This window comes from Lynx rufus, unplaced genomic scaffold, assembly GCF_022079265.1.
Source record: "Lynx rufus isolate CCGP_SWC_20201006 ecotype Redwood Valley unplaced genomic scaffold, mLynRuf1.p SCAF_4, whole genome shotgun sequence".
Classification (NCBI taxonomy): Eukaryota; Metazoa; Chordata; class Mammalia; order Carnivora; family Felidae; genus Lynx; species Lynx rufus.
Window position 1 is genome coordinate 5,032,915 of NW_025814856.1, and position 13,476 is coordinate 5,046,390.

Consider the following 13,476-nt stretch of genomic DNA (forward strand, 5'->3'; position numbering starts at 1 on the left):
CTGCCTCTCGGGGTCCCGCAGACAAGGACGAATGTACTGAGGACGTGGACCTCTGTGAGAACGGGCAGTGCCTCAATGCCCCCGGCGGGTACCGCTGTGAATGTGAGATGGGCTTCAGCCCCACGGAGGACCACCGCGCTTGTCGGGGTGAGACCTGGGGCTGCCGGGCTGGGGGACACAGCAGGAGCAGGCTGCCAGGCAAGGCGGGCTGACCTGGGGTCCCCACAGACGTGGACGAGTGCGTTCTCGGGAACCTCTGTGTGTTCGGGAGCTGCGAGAACCTGCCCGGAATGTTCCGCTGCATCTGCAGTGAGGGCTATGAGCTGGACCGCGGTGGTGGCAATTGCACAGGTGTGGGGTCAGCCGGGCTGTGGGGGTGGGAGGAGGGGCAGGGCTTACTGCCTCCCTGCCCTTAGATCTCTTCTTGAATGTCCTATTCTGGAGGGGGGGGGCTTGTCTGACCCCCATCTCCAGCAGTGCCCCCATTGATCCGTGTTCCCATCAACCTCCTCCGTTGGCATCTATCGTCTTCTGAATCAATGCAGTGAATGAATGAAGGTGTACTCCCTCCACTACCACCGTCAAAATGACCTCCCACTTATGTATTTAAAACGGGGGTCAGCAAACTTTTCTGGCAAATGACCAGATAGGAAATATTTCTGGCTTTCCAGCCATACAGTCTCTGTCACAGCTACTCAACTGCCTCCTAGCTCAGAAGCAGACACACACAGGCAGTATGTAAATGAGTGGGCGTGGGTGTGTGCCAATAAAACTTTATTTACACAAACAGGCAGGGGGCTCTGGCCCACCGATAATAGCCTGCCAACCCGTGGCTTGAAAGCATGTTCTAAATGTTGGGCTTTGTGGGTTGGCTGCATGGAACCCATGACACAGGAAACTTTCAAGGGGCAAACCTCCATCCCAAGTGGAACAGAACAGGGAGGAGAGGGGGTTAGACAGGCCAGGGCAGACCCTGGAGGCTGCTGTCCCTTCAGGCTTTCTTCCCAGGGGAGGACATGGCCTCACTCCACAGCCCACATCCAACATTAAGGGCTTCAGCTTCCCAGGAGGAAGGTGGGAGGGAAGTGGATTGAGGGAGGGCTCCCGCTGACAGCATTCCCCACCCCCCCCACCAGATGTCAATGAGTGTGCAGACCCTGTGAACTGCATCAATGGCCTGTGTGTCAACACCCCCGGCAGCTACCTCTGCAATTGTCCCCAGGATTTTGAGCTGAACCCCAGCGGGGTGGGCTGTGTGGGTGAGTAAGCCCTTGGCTCCAGCTGGGGATCTGATGGCAGGTGAGCTGGGCGGAGCTCAGATTTACCTGTTCTTGACAAACAGGACCTTTGCCAGCCCCTGATCAGGGCCACTGAGGATGTGTTCTTGCACACCCTTCCACTCCTGGGGTGTGACACGCACACACACACAGCTCCCTGCCCAGGGAGAGTGTCCCTGTCCATTTGTTCAGACACCCCCTTCTGTCCCTGTGCTCTACACATTCAAACATACATGTACACACACAGTCACATGTGTGCACATATACACGTATGCAGAGGCACAGCCATGCATACGGGCACACGTGTACACTCAGCCGCGAGGCAGAGCCAGGCACGCATGGGCACACGGCCGCGAATCAGGGCCAGGCACACAGGCACGCATGCGCACACGGCCGCGAATCAGAGCCAGGCGCAGGCGCACGTGCGCACACGGCCGCGAATCAGAGCCAGGCACACAGGCACGCATGCGCACACGGCCACACGCACAGTTACGCAGAGAGGTGCAAACGCGCGCGCCCTCGTCTCTCCTGCCCCATGCTAACCACCCCTTTCTGTCTGTTCAGACACCCGGGTCGGGAACTGTTTCCTGGACACGCATGACCGAGGGGATGGTGGTATCTTCTGCGCTGCTGAGATCGGGGTTGGCGTCACCCGGGCTTCTTGCTGTTGCTCCCTGGGACGGGCCTGGGGTAACCCGTGTGAACTGTGCCCGCTGGCCAACACCAGTGAGTCTCCGGGTGGTAGTGGGGGACACAGGCGAGCACTCCCCAGGACTTCGGGGGTCATCTGTGCTAAGGGAGGGACACTGAGAACCAGAGAGGGAGAGGGTTCGCTCCACGTCTCTTTTTGCCCTCCCTTCCTGCAAATTCTGTGTGTTTCTATTCGCTTGCTTCCTCAGTCCGTCAGCCAGCAATCATTGAGAGTTCCTCCATGCCCTGTGCAAGGGGCTGGGGACCCAGAGCAGGATGAACCACAGCACGGCACACTGCCCCTCACCTGTATACCAGTGGTCCCCGGACTGTGGGAGTAGAGCTATCCTGAGGGTTTGTCTGAGACACAGTGGTGGCCAAGGACAGGAAGTAGATAAGGGAAGACTTCTCAGGACAAAAGGCTTAAATGAGGTTTTGAAGGATGAGTAGGAGTTTTCTAGGCAGAGCAGGGGGAAGGGTCTGTGATGCTGTGGGAACAGCATGTGCAAAGGCCTCAGGTTCACACACCTGTCCACCTATTCAGGTGTGTGTGTGTGTCTGTGTCCATGTGTATATGTGATATCCAGGGTCTTTCTTTCAATGGGGAAGATTTGCAGTCACACTGGTCTGGTTTTAGATCAGAAGAAATCACCCCTTTCCACCCCCAGCTGTTAGCACACAGTCTCATCTGTTCATATGTTGAATGTGAACACATGTTCATACACACACACACACACACACACACACACACTGCCCCATCTTCCCAGATTGGCTGAAGTCTCTCGGTGCCGAGAGGCTGAGGAGGTAAGGGGATGGAATTGGTGTGGTAGAGGGATGTGGGACCCATTCTGGAGCCCTTTTTGGGAGACCTCAATTCCCATGCCTCCCTTGGGCTTCACCCCACAGCCCCTCAGAAGAACCTGTTTCCTTTGCAGCCGAGTATAGAACCTTGTGCCCAGGGGGCGAGGGCTTCCGACCCAACCCCATCACTGTCATTCTGGAAGGTGAGCTCCGGGCAGACTATCCACTTGCGTACTCAGTGAGCTTTTTCTCATCCCTGCCTCGCCAAAATGCACAGTTGCGGGACAGGGGCACATCCTCCCTCCCCAAGGCCAGGCAGTGAGGCTAAACTGTTCTGTTTTTGGTGAAGTTTTTGTTTTTTCTTTCATCCGTCTCTTCTTCCAACTGTTGGTTTATTGATCCGTCCTTCCAACAACCTATCCATCCACCCATCCATCCATCAATCCCCCACCCACCCACCCATCCATCCATCCATCATCCTTATCCAACCACTCACCCACCCATCCATCCATGAACCCATCCATCCATCCATCCCCCATCCAGCCACTCACCCACCCATCCATCCACCCATCCATCCATCCATCCATCCCCCATCCAGCCACTCACCCACCCATCCATCCACCCATCCATCCATCCATCCATCCCCCATCCAGCCACTCACCCACCCATCCATCCACCCATCCATCCATCCATCCATCCCCCATCCAGCCACTCACCCACCCATCCATCCACCCATCCATCCATCCATCCATCCCCCATCCAGCCACTCACCCACCCCATCCATCCACCCATCCATCCATCCATCCATCCATCCATCCACTCACCCATCCCCCCCATCCACCCATCCATACATATATTCCTCATTCACACACACACCTGTCCACTCACCCATCCTTCTTTCCCTCCTCCATCCACACATACATACTCCCCCATTCACCCATCTACTCATCTACCCATCCACCCACTTCCCACTCATAAATTCCCCATCCTTAATCCTTCCCCCTTCCCTTCCTTTCTCCCACTATTCTCCCTCCCTTCTTTAATTCCTTCCTATCTTCTGTGCATACATATATCATCCATCTACTCACCTACCCACCCATCCATCCATCCATCCATCCATGCACTTATTCATCTTGTTGATTCACTTCTTATTCATCCACTATTTTTTATATCAATCCATCCATCCATCCATCCATCCTTTTTTAAAAAGTAAGCTCTATGCCAATGTGGGGCTTAAATTCATGACTCCCAAGATCAAGAGTCACATGCTCTACTGACTGAGCCAGTCAGGCACCCTTCATCCATCCATCCTTTTATGCACAGGGGGTGATAAGATTGGAGAATTCCATCCAGAGGGAACTATGTGATGGATGGATAGATGGATGGATGGATGGATGGATGGATGGTTGGATGGATGGGAGCGTGGAGTAGGAAATGAAGAAAAAGGGGGAGAATTCAGGGTGACCTTGACTCAAGAGAGTCTAGGTGCAGCCTCCAAGGTGGACCCTGGCCTGAACGCTCCAAATAGCCCACACCTCTCAGGTATTCTTGAAGAGGCAGGACTGGCTCCTCCAGGGCCTTGGAGAACCCAAGGCAGGGTGTGGGTGTCCCCCGAGGCCTCTGCTTGGGTTTAGCGGCCAAGCATGGCTTCTTCACTTCTTGACAGACATTGATGAGTGCCAGGAGCTGCCCGGGCTGTGCCAGGGGGGAATCTGTGGCAATACCTTTGGCAGCTTCCAGTGTGCGTGCCCACCCGGCTACCACCTCAATGAGGACACCCGCATCTGTGAGGGTGAGTATACACCTTCCTCTCTAGCCTCACCTCCTCCTCAGGTGCGGGGGCCTGAAGTGCCTTTAGGGGCTCTACTCACCTGCCTTGCTGCCTGGGGCCCACTGGGAGGGTGGGAAAGGCTTCGTCAGAATCCCCCAGCCCGCCCTCTGCTCTGCTCCCTCCCTCTCACTTCCTGCCCACTTGGAAACGGCCTGGCTTTGCTATGGCAACCACTCCCTTCCTCCTTCGGGCAAAAGCTGACCAAGTCCCAAAGCTGAGAGTGGGAAGGGACAGACACAGAAGGAATAGCCACACCATTCCTTCAAACAGCGCTCTACCTGTCTCCTTACTCCCCTCCTTTGGGCATCACAGTAATGACCAACAGGAAACTGGTGTTTGTGACTGTGTGTCACCCTCGCACTGAGCATCTTCAGTTGTCATTTGTTCAGTCACCACAACAGCCCCGTGAGGGGGATGTTCCATTTAGGATCCCATTTTTCAGATGCAGAAACTAAGGTTCAGGGAGATGAAGTAACTTGTCCAGCTAGTAAGTGAGCGAAACCCAGCCATTCTGGTCCTTGAGACTGAGCTCTTCTAATGCAGTATACTAAGTCGGTCCATCCACCCACCCACCCATCCACCCATCCATCCATCCACCATCCACCTATCCATCTATCCATCCATCCACCATCCACCCACCAATTCATTCTTTCTTTTCCTTTTAATGATATTAATTGAACACCTACATGTAGCCAGACACCAACACCAACACACAAGGACAGAATACGTATCTTTTCCCTCGGAGCAGTGCTGTTTAGAAACTCAAGGAAATAGGGAAGGAAGGAAGAGGTCTAAGATCAAAACACCAACCTCCATTGTACGTGGAAGAGGAAGCTATCACAGCAGAATCAGAACCTAAATACTTGAAGAATGTTTTATTCCTTTCTGCCTCCCCGTCTCTCGGGACATCAAGGAAGAAAGAGAAAGGTCCGATCAACAAATAAAAGTCACAGGGCAGGGATCCTTTAACCAGATCACTGACCTTGGATGTGCAGCCTTGCCGGGCTAGAGGTGCACTTGAGGGCTGCAGTTCTGTGCGGCAGCATAGAATCCTATTCTCCAAAGGGCCCACACTTGGCTTAATGCTTTGCTGTCGCCACCTTGAAACTCTTCGTGGGTCTTGAACAAGGAAGCCCCAGTGTTCATTTTCCACTGGGCAAATTCTGTAGCTGGTCCTTGTCAGATAGTTTGTCTCACACCCGGCATCGCTGGGCTGCATGGCGATTCTGTTGACTACTCTGTTGTGTTTGAGGAACTGCCCAATGGTTTTCTGCAGTGGCTACAGCCTTTTACATTCTCACCAGCAATGTACAAGGGCCCCGGTTTCTCCACATCCTCACCAACACTGGTATTTTCCATTGCTCAAAGTTACACCGTCTAGTGGGTGCGAAGTGGCATCTCATTGTGGTTTTGATTTGCATTTTTCCCCGATGACTGATGACTAAGGAGCATCTCTCCACGTGCTTACTGGTCATTTGTATGTCTTTGGAGTAGTGTCTGTTCAGGTCTTTTGCCCATTTTTAAATGGGGGTTGTCTTTTTGTTGTTGAGCTGTGAGAGCTCTTCCTGTATTCTGGATATAAGACCCTATCAGATACATAGTTTGCAAATAGCTTTTCCCATTTTGTAGTTGTCTTTTTGCTTTCTTGATGGTGTCCTTCGATGCACACCAGGCTTTAATTCCGATGAAGCCAAATTTATCTTTTTTTTTTTTCCTTCTGCAGCTGTGTTTTGGTGTCCTCTAAGAATCCACTGCCAAATACAAGGTCATTAAAATTTACCCCTATGTCTTTTTTGTTTGTTTGTTTATTTTTGAGGGAGAGATAGAGTGCGAGTAGGGAAGGGACAGAGAGAAAGGGAGACACAGAATCTGAAGCAGGCTCCAGGCTCTGAGCTGTCAGCACAGAGCCTGACGCGGGGCTCGAACTCATGAACTGCAATATCATGACCTGAGCTGAAGTCGGACGCTCAACTGACTGAGCCACCCAGGCGCCCCGACCCCTATGTCTTTTTTCTGAGAGTTTTATCATTTTGGCTCTTATATATTTAGGTTTTCCACTTATTTTGAGCTATTTTTTGCCTGTGGTGTCAGAGGGAGTCTGACTTCGTTCTTTTGCCTGTGGAGATCCAGTTGTCCCTGCACCACTCGTTGAAGACACCCTTCTTTCCCCATTGAGTGGTCTTGGCGCCCATGTCAAAAGTCACGTGACACACGGTTTCCTTCCGGACTGTCAGTTCTATTCCGTTGATGTATATGTCTATCTTTCACCCATACCACACTGTCCTAATGAGTGGAGCACTGTAAGTTTCAAAATTGGGAAGTGTGAGTCCTCTGACTTTGCTTTTCTTTTTCCAAGATGGTTTTGGCTGGGGGGGGGGGGGTCCTTTGTAATTGCACGTGCATTTAAGACTGAGTTTTCCATTTCTGCAAAAATGAAGGCATTGGGGTTTTAATGGGGATTGCATGGCAACTCTAAATTGCTGTGGGGAGTACTGCTGTGTTAACAGTATTCAATCTTCTGATCCATGTACACAGGAGGTCTTTCCGTTTCTCTCAGTCTTCTTTAGTTTTTTTCCGTGATGTTTTGTAGTTTTCAGTGCTCAACTCTTGTGTCTCTTTGGTTAAATTTATTCCTAAGCATTGCATTTTTTGGACGCTATTAGAAGCAGAATCTTTCTTTCTTTCTTTCTTTCTTTCTTTCTTTCTTTCCTTTCTTTCCTTTCTTTCCTTTCTTTCTTTCTTTTTATTTTATTTTTTAAAAGCTTTTTTTAATGTTTATTTACTTTTTAATTTTTTTAATCTTTATTTATTTTTGAGAGAGAGAGAGAGAGTGCGAGCAGGGGAGGGGGAGACACAGAATCCAAAGCAGGCTCCAGGCTCTGAGCTGTCAGCACAGAGCCCGACGCAGGACTCAAACCCATGAAACGCCAGTTCATGACCGGAGCCAAAGTCGGACACTTAATCAACTGAGCCATCCAGGCACCCCGAATATTTATTTATTTTTCAGACAGAGAGACAGAGTGCGAGCAGGGAAGAGGCAAAGAGAGAGGGAGACACAGAATCGGAAACAGGCTCCAGGCTCTAGGCTCTGAGCTATCAGCACAGAAGCTGATAAGGGGCTGGAACTCGTGAACTGCGAGATCATGACCTGAGCTGAAGTCGGATGCTTAACTGACTAAGCCACCCAGGCAACCCCCCCACCAAATTTTGTTTAATGTTTGTTTTTGAGAGAGAGAGCATGAGCAGGAGAGAGGGAGACGCAGAACTCAAAGTAGGCTCCAGGCTCCACGCTGTCAGCACAGAGCCCAATGAAGGGCTTGAACCCACAAACTGTGAGATTATGACATGAGCCAAAGTCAGATGCTCAACCAACTGAGCCACCCAGGTGCCCCAATATTTATTTATTTTTGAGAGAGAACTAGAGCGTGAGCAGGGGAGGGGCAGAGAGAGAGGGAGACACAGAATCTGAAGCAGGCTCCAGGCTCCGAGCTTCAGTACAGAGCCTGACGCAGGGCTTGAACCCACAAACCATGAGATCACGACCTGAGTCAAAGTCGGACCCTTAACTGACTGAGCCACGCAGGTGCCCCATTAAGACTTTATTCTTAAGTGGGGCACTTGGGTGGCTCAGTCAATTGAGTCTCCAACTTTGGCCTGGGCCATGATCTCACCTTCTGCGGGTTTGAGCCGCACATCGGACCCACTGCTATCAGGCAGAGCCCACTTCTGATCCTCTGTCCCCTCTCACTGTGCTTCCCCCACCGGTGCTCTCTCTCTCTCTCAAAATGAAGTAAAACTTCTACTTGTTTAAAAAAAATGATTTTATTTTTAAGTAATCTCTACACCCAACATGGGGTTGAACTCACAACCCTGAGATCAAGAATCGCACGCTCCACAGATTGAGCCTGCCCGGCGCCCCTTTGTTCTGTAGATTTTTTAGGATAGCTTACGTATCAGATGCCATGGTTGTTGTAAGTTTTTGACTGGATTCCAGACTCCTGCAAAAGTCGATTTTGTCAGTTTTCGCCAGCTTGATAGTTTTGTGCAGGAATGGAGGCTGATGTCCTATACTCTGCCGTTTTTGGTGATAGTGCTAATATTCTACTATCTGTTTTTATATAGCTCACTAGCTGAGAATGCTTGTTACACTTAAAAAAAAATTCTTAATGTTTATTCATTTTTGAGAGACAGAGACAGAGCATGAGCAGGAGAGGGGCAGAGAGAGAAGGAGACACAGAGTCTGAAGCAGGCTCCAGGCTCTGAGCTCTCAGCACAGAACCAGACACGGGGCCGGAACTCATGAACCCCGAGATCATGACCTGAGCTGAAGTCGGACGCTTAACCGACTGAGCCACCCAGGCGCCCCAGGTCATATTTTTTTCTTAATAGAAGTGAGGTCAGGAGCGCCTGGGATGGCTCAGTCGTTTGAGCATCCGACTGTTGATTTTGGCTCGGGTCATAATCCCAGGGTCATGGGATCAAGCCCCACACTGGGTTCCATGGTCAATGTGGAACCTGCTTAAGATTCATTCTCTCTCTCTCTCTCTCTCTCTCTCTCTCTCTCTCTCTCTTTCTCTCCCTCTCCCTCTCTCCCTCTGGCTCTCTTCCATGCTCACACACGTGCTCTCTCTCTCTCTCTCTCTCTCTCTCTCTCAAAACAAAAAAAAGTGAGATCATAGTAAGCTTTTTCTTTTTTTTTCATTTAACACCATGTCGGATCTTTCCCTGTCACTGAAATGCCTGTGCATTTTAAGCTAATCTTGACACTGAGCTCAAGCCCATAATGAAGTGACTCTACCAGGTCTGGGGTTGGGAGTTACCCAGACAACTGCTAGATGCTGTCCCTCCCTCCCCTGCAGACGTCGACGAATGCTATGCACAGCCGGGCATCTGTGGCCCCGGTACCTGCTACAACACCCTGGGGAACTACACTTGTGTCTGTCCTGCGGAGTACCTGCAAGTCAACGGTGGCAACAACTGCATGGGTACAAAGTGTGATGACTGGGGAGATAGGCAGTTGTGGGAAAAGCACTTGGGTGTGGGAAGGACTCCTAGGAGTCTCCAAGCCTTGGAAGAGTGTGGAGAGCTGTGTGTAGGGGAGTAGAGAGCAAGAGGGTGAGTGTATTTTTGAGTTGCTGGTCAGTAGCAGAAAACAAGATGCAGGATTTGGGGGCCCAGGGCTGTCATGAATGGTTGTCCAGGTTGTGCACTGCCCAACAAAATCTAAAATGTAAAAGGCACCCCATGTGTGTTGGGGGAGAGGCATCAAGCCAGTATTTCTCAGCTGGACCCGTGAATGAGTTCCCAGCCGTCTGATGGCTCTCTCTTCCTCTCTTCTTTCTTCTCCTCTCTTGGCTATCTTTTACCCACACTCCTCTTCCTAACGGAACTGCAGACATGAGGAAGAGCATTTGCTTCCGGCACCATAACGGCACGTGTCGGAATGAACTGGCCTTTAACGTGACCCGGAAGATATGCTGCTGCTCATACAACATTGGCCAGGCCTGGAACAGACCCTGCGAGGCCTGCCCCACCCCTGCCAGCCGTGAGTGCTCTCCACACCCCCGCCCCTGCCCCCTTCCTTCCAGCTTCCTCCTTTTTAGTGCAGTATTTAAGGAGGCGCACCTTGATTGGGGTGCCCAGATTAGCTCTCATCCTACATTGTTCTGATGAGGGCTAAGGAGTTGAAAATACGTCCTAGGTGGCGTATGGAAAGCATCCGTCTTGGGGTGGGCGAGGCATCCTTCCTTGTATGTTGCAGATTTGGGGATTCAAAATGGATCAGTGAAGCTTACGTTTGTGGTAAAGGTCCTCGGAGACTCACAGACTATTTTGGGGGGAGGGCCAGTGAGTACCTGGGGCCAGGGAGGAAAGCAAAACTGGCCGGAGGCACCAGGGGCCCCATGAGCAGGGGAAGGTGCAGCCCCGGGGAAGCTCTGGGAAAAGCTGCTGAAACACTGTTCGGGATGAAGAAGGGTATTGCGGGCAGGGAACAGCGCGAGCAAAGGGCTGCAGGCAGAACTGAGCAGCAGACCATGCTGGCGGCTGGAAAGAGAGCTGGTAGAATGATCTAGCAGCCAGCCCAGGAATCAGAAAGAGCCGCAGGAGTGGGGCAGTGATTGAAAGTGGACAACGAGGACGTTCCCACATGCTATGGGCTGAATGTGTCCCCTGCTAAACTCACGCGTTGGAGCCCCGGTCCTCAGGGCGGCGTGTTAGGAGGAGGGGCCCTGGGGAGGGGATTAGGAGGCCCCCTGAATGGGATGGGGGCCGTTCCGAGAAGACGTGTGTGGGAGACGATCTCCACCATGTGAGGACATAGCAGGAAAACAGCCACCTCTGAACCGGGAGGCGGCTCTCACCAGACCCCGAGTCTGCCGGCACCTTGGTCTTGGACTCCCAGCCTCCAGAACCGTGAGAAATACGCATCTGCTGTTTAAGCCACCCGGTGTGTGGCATTTTGTCATGGCAGCCCCGGTTGACGGAGACCAATAGCTTCCTCGGGCCGTGGCAACAAATTGCCACAAATTTGGTGGCTTAAAAACCCCAGAAATTAATTTTCTCCCAGTTCTGAAGGCTAGAAGCCCGAAGCCAAGGTGGCAGCGAGGCCGTGCCCCCTCCAGAGGCTCCAGGTTAGAGTGCTTCTTTGGTTCCTCCAGCTTCCGGTGGCTCTGGGCGTCCTGTGTTCCCGGCTTGGAGCTCTGTCCCCCATCTCTGCTTTCGTCTTCATGTGGCTTCTTCTCTCTAACTGTCTGCGTGTCTCTCCTTTTCTTATAAGGACACCGGTCATTGCATTCAGGGCCCACCCTAACCCAGGGTGTCCGCATCTTTTCTGGATTGCATCTACAAAGACCCTGTTTCCCCAGATGGTCACACTCAGAGGTTCTGGGTGGACATGAACTTGGGGGGCAGTGGGTGTCCATCCCGTGCGGGGCAGTGGAGAGGGGATCGTTACTGGGCATTTCTGGGTGGTGGGCCTGGTCTGCGTTCTAGGTAGCAAGAACGGGGCAGACCTGAGCTGTGCAGGCTGGGAGGGAGCTGCAAACAGCCAGCTCTGGTCAAGAGACCGTCAGGACAGATCACATGTCACCCTTGGTTTGGGTGCTGGGACTTAGGTACCTGCTCGGATCTCGTGCACCTGAGTCTGAGGTGCAGGTGCAGGTGCAGGTAAGACGAGGCAGAGGTCCATACTAGCCGATGACGCGGGTAGAAGGCCGAGTGACGGCCAGGGCGGGGACCTGGGGAAAGGTGGCAAGATGCCGCTGCCTAAATACCTGCCCGTGTCCACCTGGCGGGCCCAGAGACACCTGCCCCACCTGGGGATCGCGGTCTGGTAGGCGGCATCTCGGCCTTGCCAACGGGATGCAACTAGGCAGGGTGGGCTGCCCCGGGGAGGCCCAGGGGTGGCGCCATCAGCGGCTGGTGCCAGTGTGGCGGGTCGGAGGGAGCCCAAGGGAGCCTTCCCTGTGGCCGCCCTGAGTCCTCGAGGCTGGAGTGGGCTCTGCTAGGGAACAGCAGAGGGAACAGCGTGTGCAAAGTTCCCATGTGGGATGGATGGACGGTGGAGAGCAGAGCCCCTCCAGACGTGTAATGAAATCGGTGCAACGGGAGGGCAGGAGTCGCTGCTGGAAAGGCAGGGCCGGGGGGTGAAGGTCTTGAAATTCAAACTGAAGAGTCTGCCTGTTCCGGAGAGGGCAGTGGGGTGTGGTCAGCGGCACTCACGCGTAGATGAGAGAGGTCGCGTCTCTGTGTCTCTGTGTTGGAAGGTCACGCCGCGCGGGTGGGTGGCTGCCTGTAGCTCTTCCAGTGCTGGTGAAAGCGGGTGGGAGGCAGAGAGACTAGTTGTCAGAGGCCGGGTGAGGGCTGGGCTACAAGGGTTGGAGGAGGCCATGGGCGGGGATCAGGAAGAGGAGGGGGTGTCCTTCCCGGGAGCCTGCAGCCCCAGCACCCTCTGCCCTGTCCTCCTTTGCCCAGTGGACTACCAGGTCCTGTGCGGAAACCAGGCCCCCGGCTTCGTCATTGACATCCACACGGGGAAGCCCCTTGGTGAGTGACTGTGTCCCCCTGCTGACAGCCTCCAGGTCCCTCTGTCCCCAGGGCCCTGACCTCCCCCTTCCACCCACCCCCACCCCGTGCCCACACTTCTGCCTTCCCAGACCAGGCCAGGAGTTATGTCCCCAAATAGTTCCCTTTATTAAAAAAAAAAAGTAAGAGTGTTTTTATTGTTATTATTCATTTTTTTAAAATTCTGATAACCTACGTATAACATGAAATTTACCACCGTAACCGTTGTTAAATGTCCAGTTCAGCGGCATCAGGCACGCTCACACTCTCAGGCAACCATTCCTACCATCTGTCTCCAGAACTTTCCATCACCCCACACTGAGACTCTGTCCCATGAAACACGGACGCCCCTGCCCTCTGCCCCACCCCTCGCTCGCAGCATCTCCACTCTGTCTCTGTGGACGGGACTCCTCTAAAGACCTCCTGCGAGTGGGGTCACGCAGGACGTGTCCTTCTGTGACCGACTTCTGTCACTGCACGCGGTGTCCTTCAGTCCGTCCACGTGGTGGCAAGTGTCAGAATGGCCTTCCTTTCTAAGCCAAACAAGGTTGTGTGCAGTTTAATCCCTGGAAGGCCACAGCTCAGCTGTGTGGTGTGGAACTGGTGAACCCACTTCGGGCTGTTTTCATCCCAATAAGGATGTGCTCTCCTTATTTTAAACAACCGGGGCATGGCAGATAAGATCTGCTTCCCCTGCCGTTACCACATCAAACCTAATCTCCTTCACACTCCCAAGGTTCCCATGCTGTATGCCCCGAGGATTTCTAGTTCCTTCTTCGTGCATTTCAGTATACATAGAGGTCCCCATTGAGA

General features: G+C 52.8%; 1 protein-coding gene across 1 annotated transcript in view; it reads left to right on the top strand.

Moving 5' to 3' along the window:
• The window catches only part of FBN3 (fibrillin 3), a 58,048-nt gene that overhangs the window by 23,721 nt on the left and 20,851 nt on the right, over nt 1–13,476 (top strand). Inside the window, exons 33-41 of the mRNA XM_047095867.1 lie at nt 22–147; nt 229–351; nt 1,137–1,259; nt 1,842–2,003; nt 2,903–2,971; nt 4,435–4,560; nt 9,459–9,584; nt 9,995–10,144; nt 12,574–12,645. Of these exons, the coding sequence (XP_046951823.1) occupies nt 22–147; nt 229–351; nt 1,137–1,259; nt 1,842–2,003; nt 2,903–2,971; nt 4,435–4,560; nt 9,459–9,584; nt 9,995–10,144; nt 12,574–12,645 (1,077 nt within the window). The remainder of the gene's footprint in view (nt 1–21; nt 148–228; nt 352–1,136; nt 1,260–1,841; nt 2,004–2,902; nt 2,972–4,434; nt 4,561–9,458; nt 9,585–9,994; nt 10,145–12,573; nt 12,646–13,476) is intronic.